Raw genomic sequence first — 15094 nt, 5'->3', positions numbered from 1 at the left:
CACTAGGTACAGTTGCCTCGAACCGGGCCAAAGCACGCTTGTCCCCCCTCCCATCTCCCCCGACGGCCTGCACTCACACTACAATCGGGCCTGGGCACGCTTACGTCATTGATGCTGCGCTGTTCAGTGAGAAGAGCTCTTACTCAGCAGCACAGTGGAGATTTCTCCATAAAGTTAACCTCCACTCCACAGCTGCCCTGTCCTGACCTATTCATGCATCTCTAAGGACCGAGCTGTCCCGGGAGAAGCTTGCTAATATACAGAATTGGACTCAAGGCCTTCTGGGCGTTCAAAGCATTTGCAGACCTGGACAGATTTGTCCAGCCCATCACCCCCTTGTGCTGGAAAAGGGATTCATTCTCCCTATGAGCTATCAACCAAGGCTGAACCTGGACGGGGGCGTCCCGCGAGTCACTTTTAACACTCAAGGCAGGGATAGTTTGTCCCAATTGGAACGTAGCCAAGGCAGAACCTGGACGAGGGCATCCCACGTGACACTTTTAACACACAAGTTAGGGCTAATCTGTCCCAATCGGAACGTAGCCAAGGCAGGACCTGGACGCAGCAGGCATACAGCGTTGAACTAAGAAGACAGGGCTCATTTTTGTCCCCACTGAATTTACTTTTAACACACAGATAATAAATAAAAGGAATAATGAAGACACTGAACACCATTTGACCGTTAAGTTGTACAATATTTATTCAGGACGATTCAGAGTCTTCTGTTTGTTCGAGCGGGCGAGCGCCCTGGCTTTTCCCTTTGGCAGGGCGCCATGGCAGCGTCCTCCTGCTGGTTCCCTCCTGGAAAAGAGACACATAAAGGGAAGTTAGCCAATGCCATACGTTCTGCTGTCCACGCCAAAGAGAATGTGATTTTTACCAGGGGAGAGACGGAAGTCTCTGTCCTCTTGCGCCCTTTCCGCGGGGGGCTTTCAGTGCCCGCTGCCTCCCCATCCTCCTCCTCCTCCACCAGGGCCCTTTCAAAGAGTCTGCGGCGCTCGCGTGCTTGGAGAGGTCCGAGGTGAAGTGCGTAGAACTTATCTGAGGTTGAAGTGTCATGGCACATGAATTGCGCCACCTTGCGGCGATCCTCTGAAGAGTGTGCATTCTTTGCCTGCGTCGGAGAGAGACAGAAGCTTGATTAGGATAGAAGCCGCCGCTGGTAGTTACAGGGGCGTCACAATGCCTACTCACATGAGTCGCGATCGCAGTGCGTACGTCAGTAAAGGTGGGTTTGCCTGGAAGGCCCATACTGAGCCAAGCAGACTGAAAGTACTTGTTCAGGGTCCGACAAGGACTGGCTCTGGAAGTGAAAAAGAAATAGGTAGCCTGGCTCCCTCCGGGGAGACCAGCCCGCAGCGCCAAAAACCTGCGGAACCAGCTGTATTCCTCCCTGTTTAGGGACAGCTGAGCCGCCCCAAAGGCTCTGTTTGTTTTGTGAGTGGTAATCTGCCATCAGAGAACAAGCAGTGAGTGAGTGAGTGAGTGAGTGAGTGAGAGAGCATGCTACTGGTGACCCCCACCTTACTTGCGCCATACTCACGTTAATGACATAAGCAGACTCGTCGGGGCTTCTGGAGGCCTCTTCAACCTCCTGGATTGTGAGATTCTGGAAGACTCCACAGCGGTGCCCAGAGATGGAGGTTAGGTAGCCAGTCAGAAAGCCATAGAAGCGCCACTGTTGCCTAGTGCTTGGGTTGGATTCGAGGCTATCTGGTGAAGGACATTAGACAGATTAGACCACCGACGGTTCTATTTCCTTTCTGGGTCACCAACAGCTCTTGGCTGCTGGTGACTTGTTCTCCGGGGCGCCAGCAGCTCAAACAACAGCTGCTGGTGGCCCGGAGAGGAATTGTGCGTTTCTTCTTCAGGGGCACCAGCAGTTCATGGACTGCTGGTGCCCCTGAAGAAGAAACGCACAATTCCTCTCCGGGCCACTAGCAGCTGTTGGTTCATCCAGCCACGTCGGTCTGCCCCCCTTCCCCCCCGAATGAGTCCCATTCGCGGGGGAGAGGGGCAGACAGACGTGGCTGGATGAACCAAGGGCTGTTGGTGCCCCGGAAGAACGAACAGGGGGAATCGCTGGAACGGCGGAAGGGCTTGCTTACCTAGCAGGGCGGGAATTTTCCTCCCAGCGGTCCGGTGACAGCGCACCAGGCTGGCCTTGGGGATCAGTCGGCTTTCCTTCGCCTGCTTGGTCCTTACCTCGTGCACGACGACACGCCGGCGTATGCCGCGGATGAGGGCTCTGACCTCCCTTCGAATCAGAACCAGAGCCGTGCTGGAGAGCTGACAGGCGGCCGGCGGCGTCTCCAAAAGGTAGTCTAGGAACTGAGCCACGTTCTTCAGGTAGTGCTGCCTGGTGGACTCGGCCATGCGCGTCTGACCTAGCCGGGCGGCCCACGCTCGGATTCGGGCTGGTTGGTTGAGGAAGAGGAAGTCCCCTGGCTCCGCAGTGCCCCTGGCCATGTAACCAAGGAAGGCTTTGATTCTCCCCAGCTTCGAAGTGACGTTGTTCCGCAGGCGGGGGGTGGGCTCGCTGCCCAGTTGGTACCCTTCGAACTCCCCCAAGAGAAGGTCTGTGGAACGAGCACAACCAAGAGTCAACTTCCCCGAAGCCACACACCCAGCAGAGCGACAGTGACGTGCCTGAAATATACTCAACTCAGCGCGGGGACGTGGTCCGGGAACGGGTAGGCAGTGGGCTCCAAAGCCTCCGGAGGCTCGGGGGGCGTCGGACCTCCGGCCGTCCCTCGCCCGGGAGGCGGTGGTGCAGGAGGCGACCTGGTTCTCCTGGCCCTCTTCCTCCTCCTTCTCCCCCCTTCTCCCTTCCTTAGCTCCCGGTAGAGGCGTGTGATTTGGAGCAGGGTGGACCGCATCTTGGTAACCTGTTTCCCCAGGTCCGTGAGCTGAGCCTGTATGCGCTCGGTGGCGCGCCTGCAGCCGCGGTCGGCGCACGGGCGGCCGGCCTCTGGGTCCTCCGAGTCCCGCTCCCCCTCGGAGGACGATGCTAGCTGGGACACGACAGGGATTGCAGGCTGGGTGGACCGCAGCCACTGCAACTCCCGAGCTACTTTCCGGCGTTTCGCCCTCCCCATAGCCTCTTTCCTTCCCGAGGTCGAGAGCTCCGCGTGCTGCCTCAAGTGCCTGTCTAGGCGGGCTGGCGTCCGGCGACATCCCGGGACCGGGCACGGTGTCTTCCGCGTGTCCACGCGGCCGGCGGCCAGCGCGAGAAGCAGCCGCTTCTCGTCCGAGTTGGCCACCTTGTGAACGGCCGTCAGGTGAGGCGCAAGCCGGCTGTAGACGTTGAAGCATAGGGCACATTCAGCCATGACCGTGCCAGAGCCAATGCAGAGGGGGAAAGGGGCCCGCACGCCACGTGCGGCGGTTAATAAACGGCCGGAGGCGGCGTCCACTTCCGCGTCATGACGTTGGTGGACCCGTATTTCTTAAAGGGGAAGGACACCCCCCCGCACCAGGAGGTGTAAGCCGATGCCCTACGGAGATCCATTCGGTTCAAGCCTTCTTTTGTTACGACTTCTCAAGTAGGGGGGAGAGGGGTGTCCACCTCACTCCCTTCCCCCCTTTTCAAAGGAACCAGAGGGGGTGTCCCGTTAAACAATTCACCCCACCGCCCCTTCATCGTTGCCCCGGTCAGCGGTTCGACACCTCTCTCTCTTGTCACGACTCGAGTTGGGGAAGGGGTGTCCCACCTCACTCCCTATCCCCCCTTCATTTTGCTGTTCTGGCCAGCGGGAGCTTTTCCACAGCCATTCACGTTCACTTTTTCCACCCCAAAAAGGGGATTGATTGTTTGAGCCCCATCGGGGGGGGACAGCTCCACACGCGCCAGCCGCGGGAGCTTTTGTGACCTGCTACAACCAACATGGGATACGCACCAACCATCGAAAGGGGGGTCCAGACAGCCCGTAACCCCGGCACCACTGACCCTGGCACGTTTCACCTCGCCGCAGTCCACTAGCTTCCCCTCCCAACCAACCACCCTCACTCCCCCGGGAGCAGGGTAGGCGGGGTGGGGGTCAGCCGGGAGCCAGCAAGGATAAACCCAGGGGGTGGGCGGCGTTGCGGGCGGACGGACGGGATGCAGACGCACACACTCGGGCGGGGGTAGAATCGAAGCCCACACCAGCTCGTTCCCTACGCTGCCCCTGGGGCCTCGATTCACCACGCCGGGTGACTCGACCGAACCCACCGAACATCCCCCAGCCCTCGCAGGGCGAGGGGCGTGGGGCGGGGGCACGGGCCGAGTATCGGCGCGGGGGAAACGGAGTCCAGGGGGGCGGGCTGGCGGGCAGGCTGAGCAGCAGACAAGCTCTGGGTCATTTAGCCAGACGGGCCATCTGGGTCCTTTACCCACAGATCGGGGCGGGAAGGGGGGGCGCTGTGTGCGGAGGGACACCCCCACGCCTCCCTGATAGAGCGCCCAGGACGGGGAGGATCTGCCACACCCATAGAGGCCGACCCCATTGGTGCTTTGGGGGGCCTGGGTGGGGGCCTAGCCCCTGGGGCGCCACACTAGCTCCTATCGATCAGTCACCGTGGGGTCTGGCGACTGGACTGCCAGAGACTAAGTCCATATTTCTTCGCCTTCCCCGAAACCCTGATGGCAGGTCAGAGATTGTGGGTGTCGGGCAAAAACCTCCAGGCGCGGGACGTCCCCACAAGTAGGCCGGGAAGGGTGGTCTCCCGTCGGGCATGGTTTGGTGGGCTCGGGCCTGGGTCTAACCAACGCCCCGGTGAGCGCCAGGCATAACGTATTCCTGTTGGACCTTTGGCGCTAGATGCGTAAAGATGTGCCGCTGGTGAACCATTGATGGAGCCGCTGGTGAACCATTGATGGGGCCTCTGAGATCCAGCGGTGGGGGGGGCCTGTGCCTTGCGCGCTCTGCCCGAGGTACACGCACCCTTCTTGGGGAGCGAGCCCAGCCCCTCTCCCTGGCCTGGGGCCTCTGAGATCCAGCGGTGGGGGGGGGGCCTGTGCCTTGCGCGCTCTGCCCGAGGCACACGCACCCTTCTTGGGGAGCGAGCCCAGCCCCTCTCCCTGGCCTGGGGCCTCTGAGATCCAGCGGTGGGGGGGGCCTGTGCCTTGCGCGCTCTGCCCGAGGCACACGCACCCTTCTTGGGGAGCGAGCCCGGCCCCTCTCCCTGGCCTGGGGCCTCTGAGATCCAGCGGTGGGGGGGGCCTGTGCCTTGCGCGCTCTGCCCGAGGCACACGCACCCTTCTTGGGGAGCGAGCCCGGACCCTCCCCCTGGCCTGGGGCCTCTGAGATCCAGCGGTGGGGGGGGCCTGTGCCTTGCGCGCTCTGCCCGAGGCACACGCACCCTTCTTGGGGAGCGAGCCCGGCCCCTCTCCCTGGCCTGGGGCCTCTGAGATCCAGCGGTGGGGGGGCCTGTGCCTTGCGCGCTCTGCCCGAGGTACACGCACTCTCCGGCGGCAAGCGCTGGTTCCAAAGGACCCCCTAGATTTGCACCTAATCACCAGCCGTGCCCGGGCACCCCACTATTAAGCCCGGGGACACTAACTCCTCCAAACCGCATGGATCAGACAGACGTGCTGCTGGTGACCCAACTGGCCAAGACGTACCGCTGGTGACCCAATCGGTCTTTGGGTTTGTGAATGGGTCACCACCGGCCCTGGGCTCGTGTATGGGGCACCAGCCGCACTTCGTTCTAGCCTCCGTCTGCGATGGGGTCTTATGTTTGCTGCGGGGTGACGGACGCTGGGAGACGGGTTAGCAGCTCAGAAATGGACCCTTGACTCCCGTGGACCCCCTAACTCCCATGGTGTTCAGACCACTGGCCTTGCCCGGGTTTGAACGCTTGTTTTGGGTTAGCTTTGCTGGCCAAGAGGCCTGGATCCTTGGAAGGACCAGGGCAGCAGTGCGCACTTGGTTTGCCCGGATTTGAACGCTTGTTTTGGGTTAGCTTTGCTGGCCAAGAGGCCTGGATCCTTGGTAGGACCAGGGCAGCAGCGCCCACTTGGTTTGCCCGGATTTGAACGCTTGTTTTGGGGTAGCTTTGCTGGCCATTGAGGCCTGGGTCCTTGGTAGGACCAGGGCAGCAGTGCGCACTTGGTTTGCCCGGATTTGAACGCTTGTTTTGGGGTAGCTTTGCTGGCCATTGAGGCCTGGGTCCTTGGTAGGACCAGGGCAGCAGCGCCCACTTGGTTTGCCCGGATTTGAACGCTTGTTTTGGGGTAGCTTTGCTGGCCATTGAGGCCTGGGTCCTTGGTAGGACCAGGGCAGCAGTGCGCACTTGGTTTGCCCGGATTTGAACGCTTGTTTTGGGGTAGCTTTGCTGGCCATTGAGGCCTGGGTCCTTGGTAGGACCAGGGCAGCAGCGCCCACTTGGTTTGCCCGGGTTTGAACGCTTGTTTTGGGGTAGCTTTGCTGGCCATTGAGGCCTGGGTCCTTGGTAGGACCAGGGCAGCAGCGCGCACTTGGTTTGCCCGGGTTTGAACGCTTGTTTTGGGGCAACGGGGCCCTCGTTAGACCCCTGGTTCGTTCAACCGCGAAATCGAAAATTGCACTAAGTCCTTAATTTGAGTCTGTTATCGAAATCTCGACGGCAGGTCAGCGAAACCCAGGGATGCGCTACCCCCCCTCCAGGCGCGGGTCATGCCGGAGAGAGTGGTCTCTTTCCGGGCATTGCTATGTGGGCTCTTCCCCTGGTCCAACCAACGCCCCCGGTGAGCGCACTTAGGTCTCAGCTGGTGCGTAAATGGTGCCGCTGGTGAACCATTGGCCTCCGAGGCTTCATGTCACGCGCTCTCTGCCCAATACACCCTCACTTATCCCGGGCAAGCACTGATCACCAAAGACACCCCCCCCCCCCCCTGGCTCTTTCTGACCCATCGCTTACCGTTGGTGACCCAAATAGGCCTTTGCGCGCGGTGGACTGCCATGGACCCCTGACTCCCATGGTGTTCAGCCCACTTGGTTTGCCCGGATTTGAACGCTTGTTTTGGGTTAGCTTTGCTGGCCAATGAGGCCTGGGTCCTTGGAAGGACCAGGGCAGCAGTGCGCACTTGGTTTGCCCAGATTTGAACGCTTGTTTTGGGGTAGCTTTGCTGGCCATTGAGGCCTGGGTCCTTGGTAGGACCAGGGCAGCAGCGCCCACTTGGTTTGCCCGGGTTTGAACGCTTGTTTTGGGGTAGCTTTGCTGGCCATTGAGGCCTGGGTCCTTGGAAGGACCAGGGCAGCAGTGCGCACTTGGTTTGCCCGGATTTGAACGCTTGTTTTGGGGTAGCTTTGCTGGCCATTGAGGCCTGGGTCCTTGGTAGGACCAGGGCAGCAGCGCCCACTTGGTTTGCCCGGGTTTGAACGCTTGTTTTGGGGTAGCTTTGCTGGCCATTGAGGCCTGGGTCCTTGGTAGGACCAGGGCAGCAGCGCCCACTTGGTTTGCCCGGGTTTGAACGCTTGTTTTGGGGTAGCTTTGCTGGCCATTGAGGCCTGGGTCCTTGGAAGGACCAGGGCAGCAGTGCGCACTTGGTTTGCCCGGATTTGAACGCTTGTTTTGGGGTAGCTTTGCTGGCCATTGAGGCCTGGGTCCTTGGTAGGACCAGGGCAGCAGCGCCCACTTGGTTTGCCCGGGTTTGAACGCTTGTTTTGGGGTAGTTTTGCTGGCCATTCAGGCCTGGGTCCTTGGAAGGACCAGGGCAGCAGCGCGCACTTGGTTTGCCCGGATTTGAACGCTTGTTTTGGGGTAGCTTTGCTGGCCATTGAGGCCTGGGTCCTTGGTAGGACCAGGGCAGCAGCGCCCACTTGGTTTGCCCGGGTTTGAACGCTTGTTTTGGGGTAGCTTTGCTGGCCATTGAGGCCTGGGTCCTTGGAAGGACCAGGGCAGCAGTGCGCACTTGGTTTGCCCGGATTTGAACGCTTGTTTTGGGGTAGCTTTGCTGGCCATTGAGGCCTGGGTCCTTGGTAGGACCAGGGCAGCAGCGCCCACTTGGTTTGCCCGGGTTTGAACGCTTGTTTTGGGGTAGCTTTGCTGGCCATTGAGGCCTGGGTCCTTGGAAGGACCAGGGCAGCAGTGCGCACTTGGTTTGCCCGGATTTGAACGCTTGTTTTGGGGTAGTTTTGCTGGCCATTGAGGCCTGGGTCCTTGGTAGGACCAGGGCAGCAGCGCCCACTTGGTTTGCCCGGGTTTGAACGCTTGTTTTGGGGTAGCTTTGCTGGCCATTGAGGCCTGGGTCCTTGGAAGGACCAGGGCAGCAGCGCGCACTTGGTTTGCCCGGATTTGAACGCTTGTTTTGGGGTAGCTTTGCTGGCCATTGAGGCCTGGGTCCTTGGTAGGACCAGGGCAGCAGCGCCCACTTGGTTGGCCCGGGTTTGAACGCTTGTTTTGGGGTAGCTTTGCTGGCCATTGAGGCCTGGGTCCTTGGTAGGACCAGGGCAGCAGCGCGCACTTGGTTTGCCCGGGTTTGAACGCTTGTTTTGGGGCAACGGGGCCCTCGTTAGACCCCTGGTTCGTTCAACCGCGAAATCGAAAATTGCACTAAGTCCTTCATTTGAGTCTGTTATCGAAATCTCGACGGCAGGTCAGCGAAACCCAGGGACGCGCTACCCCCCCTCCAGGCGCGGGTCATGCCGGAGAGAGTGGTCTCTGTCCGGGCATGGCTTGGTGGGCTCTCCCCCTGGTCCAACCAACGCCCCCGGTGAGCTCATCCATAGCGTTTGCCAGCGGTCGTTCCAAAGACCCCCCCCGCTAGAGACCCACCATCCCCCAAATGAGTGTTAGTTGTTTCAAACAGCAAAAAAATAAAATCAATGCATTTCGTTTTCAAAATGATTTTTTTTTACTTTCTCTAGTTATATCGTTTCAGTCGTTTTATATGCAGTGACATTCATTCAAATATTTCCCCAAACAGTCATTAGGGATGCGGTGACACGCAGTCAGATATTTCGCCGAACAGATCCGCCACTTTTGGCACTCATAAACAATCATAAAGCCCTCGTGCTGCAGGAATGAGGAGGTTTGCTGAAGCCGTGCAGCTGTGGTGCAGTGAGGGGTTTGTGTCTTTAATAAACTACGGCAGTTTGCATTCATTGAACAGTAAGAATGATTAATAAATCCATATGAAACAGTCCCTTAAAGTCACGTCTCACTTTCAGTTTCGGGCTTTGCCGCGTTTTGCACTCACACTACAAACGTACCGTGCCAAACCCTAAGTGAACCGCGCTCAGGCCCACCTCTTCCAACCGGGTCAGGGCCAGCCAAGGGAACCGTGCCTGAGCCCGATTCAGCACACTCACACTTCTCAAATGATCAGCGAAACAGGCCTGGTCACGGTTCGGATAGCATAGTGTGAGTCTCAGACCTCCTTCCATTTTCAGGTACACTATCAAAGATAATTTAGTTTACATCACTCTGATTCATACTCTCTAGATCTTGCACTGTACTTTTATTAGTATCACAAAGGTCTAAATTTTGATTTAATTTTTGTGCGTTTTCTAAATCAAATGTCTACCTATCTTTCTTTGAGGAACATTGTTAATAACCATTTCTAAAAATTTCTCACTTATTCACTGGCAAAAGGTGATCCTCTGCCCATCTTTGTTCCTAAAGGACTAGACCTGTTCATCTAGCAGGAATATAAGGTTTCCATACCATACAGTTGACCAGCTAAACATTAAAGCACAATTTGCAGCAGTCGCCTGTTTTCCCAATGTAATCTGAGCTATCTACTGCACGCACATTGCTATAAAGACACTATATGAAGATGAATTTGCATGCGTGAATCAGAAACATTTCCATTCAATAAATGTGCAAATAAAATATGATGCACATACTTATTGATGATTCCTACTTGTCTTTCTCGTGATAAATAGTAGGCAAAATCTGATATGTAGCGGGAAAAAAAAGAAGAAAGAGTTCATCAGACGCTGGATTCGAGCCGAGTTTATGCTCGAACGTGTCAATACATGATCACATGCGTCTTACGAGGTGCGCCACTGAGACTGTTAAGGGTACAGCATTTTTACAGATATACAACATTTTACAGATATAAATCACACTATTTCTTTTTTTAATGCACTCAGTGCGATGTTCAGACCCAACTGTGTTAACCGCATCAGCTAAACTCTCCCACTCTATTTTTTTCCTTTTGTTGTTAATTCCGGAGAACAAACTTGCAAATAACACCGCTTTTCTCCGGTCTACCTCCGAAAGCAGCACCTCCATTTCACATTCTGTTCAAAGTTTCTCTTTTTGCTTGATTTTGCCATTGCTTTTTCGTTGGGTTTTGCCATTAGCATATTCATACGGGGGAGGAGGCAGGGAGGGGTTTTGTGCTTGTGCATGTTGCGCTCAGTTTCACGTTCATTCGGATGTACAAAAGAATATGCGTGAGATTCGGCGTACGCAGTGTTTCATACATCTGAATTTTTTTTCTGCGTACGCACATTTACAGCTTTGTGCGTACGCAATGTTTTAGTAAGATTTCCACGCAAGTCTTCGTACATGAGGCCCCTGATTACTAGCCAAAAACTGCTCCTGGTCCAACTTGTTTGGAAGTTTTGCAGGTCTGAATGACAGGAAAGTTGCTATTTACTTTTTATTATCTGTAATCTAAAATTCAAAAGTAGTAAATTTATCAAAAACATTTTTACAAGGCAGTGACTGCATACATATAGCAGCTATTTAACCACCCATCTTGCTGCAGTAAATCTTTTGCAAGAATGTATAATGGGGTGGACATGTCATGTATACCGCTATCAAGTACTGCAGAGATCGCTGGTGAACTACAAATTAGTCAAGAACTACAAATCCCTACATTCCGCTACACATACACCAGGTTTCACTTCCACTGATCACACACAGCTGAAGCCTGTCACCTATTGATTGTTTGGACTATTTATACACCCTGCACCCGTTTGGTTTGTTGTTACGGAGTCATTTGTTTTTGTATGGTATGTTGTTCATGTGTTGTGTTCCCGTACCATACCTTAGTTTCGTGTTTTGTTTATTTCAATGCACCGTGACAGGACATGCTTCAATAAGAGATTCAATAAGAGAGCATCTTTCTGGTTAAGCCAGGAAAAACTTTTCTCAGATAAAATATCATGGAGAAAAAAGTTCCAGCAATTAATTTATAATTTATAACTTAATTAATAAAGTGCAATTTTTAATTGTCCTACATTCTGCAAACAAGGTGAGGTGTAATTTAAAGGGCTCCTATTTTACCTTTTTAACAAGATGTAAGATAAGTTTTTGATGTCTCCAGAATATGTCTGAAAAGTTTTGGCTCAGATGACAGTGTGGCTTTTTTTGTAGCCTGTGCTTTTAATGCAAATTACATGGTTCTCCCTGCCTACTGTTCCCATGTGCGTGTTGGTTACTGCTTCATGTCAAATAAACAGCACAGAGACAGACATAGATGAACCAGATTCAGTTTATGAGTCAAATATAGCAAGTAATTTTATTTGATATATTAGTGGTGGAGTTTATGAGTCACACACAAATGCCATTACAAAGTTTGTCGTCCACACACACTCACACACAATTAACTGTTTTTGCACATCTTAAAGTGTCTTCGTATAGCCTCTATTCAGCTGTGCTGAATTCAGGGGTTATGATTTAAATAGCAACTTTACCTCATTTTCATAAATACAAACATAAGCCCCTTTCACACATACACACCTCTCTGGAAAATTACTGGAAAAGGTGTGTATGTGTGAACAGGCCCTTTTTGAAAATACAGGAAAATCCGTTCTGGCTATTTTCCGGAAAGAGAAGTTGTAACATTACCGGTTATTTGCTGGAATGCTGCACTGTGTGAACGCAAAAGGAAGATTGCCAGAAAGAGCGTGTGCACGTCTAGAACGTGCTGACATGAGATGTCTGCTTTAGCGAATCAGAACAGTCAGACGCATTCACGTCCGCACGATTTATGAGAATAAAAGCCTTTGAATATTTTTCCAGACACATTTAGCTGCTAGAAATAGTCAGATAATGTTTATATGCTCATCTTAATGCCAACCGTGTAATTAGTTATCGATAAGATGCTTATGATAAGCCGTTGTTTGTTTACCTTCAAGCTTTGCGTGTGCCCATGAAACAGCCCATGAGCGTCAGCACACACCCATATAATGTACATCTCGACATGCAAAAGTGTTTCTCTTTATGTTTTCATCTAAGTTGTTCACAATACTGATCCATCCACAGAGTTTGTGATGTAGTCAAATGTTTACAAAAACAAGCGTAGCCGTTTAGAGCTCATTTCTGGTTAATGATGTCAGAATTTACCGGTATTTTGGAATAGATGTGTGAATGCTCTTTTCCGGAAAATTTCCGTAACGTCCTCGCCTGTGTGAACAGCGCTTTTTTGAATGAAACTTTCCATATATTTACCGGTATCACTGTGTGAAAGGGGCTATAGACTGTTTTGTGTTTATTTATTGTGTTTATTTTAAAGTTTATTTATAATCTAATTTTAAGACTATCAGGTGCTTATAATTGCTTTTGGCTGGACCTGCATTATCCAATTTACAATTCACCAATCAGACGATTCCTAAGCCACTGTAAATAATCTAGCTTCCATATCACAGTCATCTTTCTTTTGAAGACCTCTCCGTCACAGCCAGCTACTGCTACTGCTGTTGCTACCGCTGCTGCTACTGCTACCACTAAAACCACAACATCTACAATTACATCTCTAACTACAATTCCAACAACAATTTCAACAACAACAACCAACAAACATTAAGCTAAAAACACGTTTTAAACCACACCCCCTCAGAACAACACCATCAAGAAACCAGGTAAGATCAAATTTTGTCACATACCTTTCATCAAGAGGACACGTGCTCGGGCAGACCAGCCTGGCCTTAGACCCCCTAGTTCTTTCCCATCGTGCCATGATGTGCAGCCAAAGGCTCGCGGAAAATGGACGCACCTGCTGGGGCAGACGGCTTAGCCTCAGATTCCCTGGTTCATACCTATCGTGCCAGGACGCGCGGACGGACACACCTGCTGGGGCATACAGCCCGGCCATAGATCCCCTGGTTCCTTTCCGTCAAGCCAGGATGCGCAGCTGAAGGTTTGCAGAAAATGGACACACCTGCTGGGGCAGACGGCTTGGCCTCAGACCCCCTGGTTCTTTTCTATTGTGCCAGGATGCACGGTCGTAGACTTGCGGGAAACAGACGCACTGTCACACTCAAATAAATGTTCTGATGGATCCAAGTGCGAGTGAACAAAAAGTATTTATTTTACACAGTCTAAACAAATGCAAGGAATGAGTGCAATGCTAGGGCTGGGAGAACAGGGCAGGTATCAGGCAGGAAAACAGGGTCCTGTAGAAACTCCTCACGGTCCTGAGCACAGACAGATAGCACACATAAGCACACATAACGAACTGACAAGGACACACAGAAAATGTCGCCCATATATAGGCACGAATAAGGGGCCTCAGCTGGCGGACTAATCAAGCTAGCTAAGTGCCGTCATCACACGTGATCAAAACAAATACACGTGGAGAACAAAAACAAAACAAACCCACATAATCAAACAGACACTCCGGAAGAGTGCACAAACCTGCAACCGTGACATGCACCTGCTTGGGCATCCAGCCTAGGCATAGACTCCCTGGTTCCTTAAACCGTATGGCCACCAGGAACTAAGTCCACGATTTCACACCTTCGCCAAAATCGTGATGGCAGGTCAGAGGCATTTGGCATCAGTCCCGCACCTCCAGGCGCGAGACATCCTAACAGGTAGCGTAGTGAAGACTACATTGCCGTTAGGGCTAGTTAAAGGGAGCGTAGCGAACCAGGGGTGTCGGTCAGAACATGACAGAGAGATGAGGTCAGGTTTAACAGGGTTTATTACAAACTGCAAAACGTCCACAAAAGGGGGGAGCCAGCCTGTACAGCTTTCAATCAGTAACAATTAACAGGATGGGAAGTGAGCTCTAATCCAGCAGCAAACACTGATAGTATTGGGGCAGGGCAGCTTTAAAGCATCCACTGAAGTCTGTATGGCTTAGGATCCTGTGTACCTCAACGTTTAGGCTAATGAGAGGGTGATTTGAAGTGCACTTGCTGGTATGAACTGAAGCACCGTATTTATGAGTGAGCTGGTTAAGGCAGAATGCACAGCAGTCCAAGGGTAGTGCATTGCACACTGAAGAGCAGTAAGATCTTCCTTGCAACTAGGCAGTTGGCTTAGTGGTGAACTACGCTTGATCTGAGCACTTATGGATGTTTGTGAGGTGTATGTGTGTGGTTTCTCTGGAACACACAAAGTAATAAACTAAATTAAAACTCTTACATTGATAAGTAACATTCAAAATATAGGCTGCTCCCCATAAACAAGAACAAAGTGAACCATAAACATATTTTATAACAGTAAAACATTAAATATCTTCACTTATAACTAGACATGAGAGTTTTAGCTTACTATGCTAAGCACTGTAATGAATAAAAACTAACACGTAGCATTGAAGTGCTACATCACATTTGGAATGTTCTCTCATGCTACTAACATGACATCCGCACTGCTACTCACTTTTATAGGACGCACACAACACTGTCTATGATCCTCTGTCACAGAAATGAGCTGCAGTGTCCGTCTGTGGCTCTTAACAGATGGAGAACTGCACTTTCATAATAAAAGTCCTCCGGGCAACATCCGCAACAACATGCTTTCACTTCCTTTAATCGCCCTTTTGCAAAGGTAGGGCAAGAAAGATGGTTTCCCTTCTGGCATGGCTTGGTGGGCTTGGGTCTAACCAACTCTACCGGTGAGCATCATCACGTCGTTCCCACCTGTCAGACCAACTGTCTTCCTAATGGACCTTGGGGTTGTTCCAGACGCTCGCTAGAAAGACCCACCATCCCCCTAACGGACGTTTCAGAGACCCCCTATCCCCCAAATCAGTTTTCCAGACAGTAAAAAAGACCCACCATCTACCCATTTCGTTTTTTTACTTTCTAGGAGCATGTCTATGGTGCTGATTTAGACATGGTGCCATCTTGAGAGTTTAGGCAGAGTTTATGGACGGTGATCGAGTTTTAACTGTGATCTTGCTGGAGAATTAGGTTGAAGACACAGCGGATTGTGCTGATTTCCC

The 15094-nt window shown here is 52.6% G+C and overlaps 2 protein-coding genes and 1 long non-coding RNA gene across 7 annotated transcripts; all 3 read right to left on the bottom strand.

The window, feature by feature from the left end:
- Nucleotides 1-674: 674 nt before the first annotated feature.
- LOC147846856 (uncharacterized) lies at nt 675-4553 on the bottom strand. 5 transcript variants are annotated; one of them, XM_087237263.1, is made up of 6 exons: nt 2666-4553; nt 2109-2579; nt 1544-1713; nt 1195-1449; nt 881-1114; nt 675-801 (listed from the first exon to the last, which is right to left on the bottom strand). In XM_087237263.1, the coding sequence occupies exons 1-6, from the start codon at nt 3330-3332 to the stop codon at nt 703-705; spliced, it is 1896 nt and encodes a 631-aa protein (XP_087093389.1). In that variant the 5' UTR covers nt 3333-4553; the 3' UTR covers nt 675-702. The 5 variants fall into 5 exon arrangements, with proteins under 5 accessions (XP_087093389.1, XP_087093388.1, XP_087093387.1 ...); XM_087237262.1 differs by having other exon boundaries at nt 2109-4553; XM_087237261.1 differs by having other exon boundaries at nt 881-1449; nt 2666-3482.
- A 1609-nt stretch (nt 4554-6162) lies between these two features.
- Nucleotides 6163-8391, bottom strand: LOC147846855 (uncharacterized). Its single transcript, XM_087237264.1, has 2 exons — nt 7233-8391; nt 6163-6955 (listed from the first exon to the last, which is right to left on the bottom strand). Exons 1-2 carry the CDS (start codon nt 8292-8294, stop codon nt 6812-6814), a joined length of 1206 nt encoding a protein of 401 aa, XP_087093390.1. The 5' UTR covers nt 8295-8391; the 3' UTR covers nt 6163-6811.
- A 1743-nt stretch (nt 8392-10134) lies between these two features.
- Nucleotides 10135-14626, bottom strand: LOC137495495 (uncharacterized). Its single transcript, XR_015476626.1, has 3 exons — nt 14530-14626; nt 13558-14252; nt 10135-13337 (listed from the first exon to the last, which is right to left on the bottom strand). It is a non-coding gene; the product is annotated as an uncharacterized LOC137495495 (long non-coding RNA).
- Between the last annotated feature and the right edge of the window lie 468 nt (nt 14627-15094).

Source organism: Danio rerio, chromosome 1 (genome assembly GCF_052040795.2).
Source record: "Danio rerio strain M-AB ecotype USA chromosome 1, GRCz13ab, whole genome shotgun sequence".
Lineage (NCBI taxonomy): Eukaryota > Metazoa > Chordata > Actinopteri > Cypriniformes > Danionidae > Danio > Danio rerio.
Note: the sequence above shows the minus strand (reverse complement) of the source record. Positions and strands in the feature narration are given on the sequence as shown.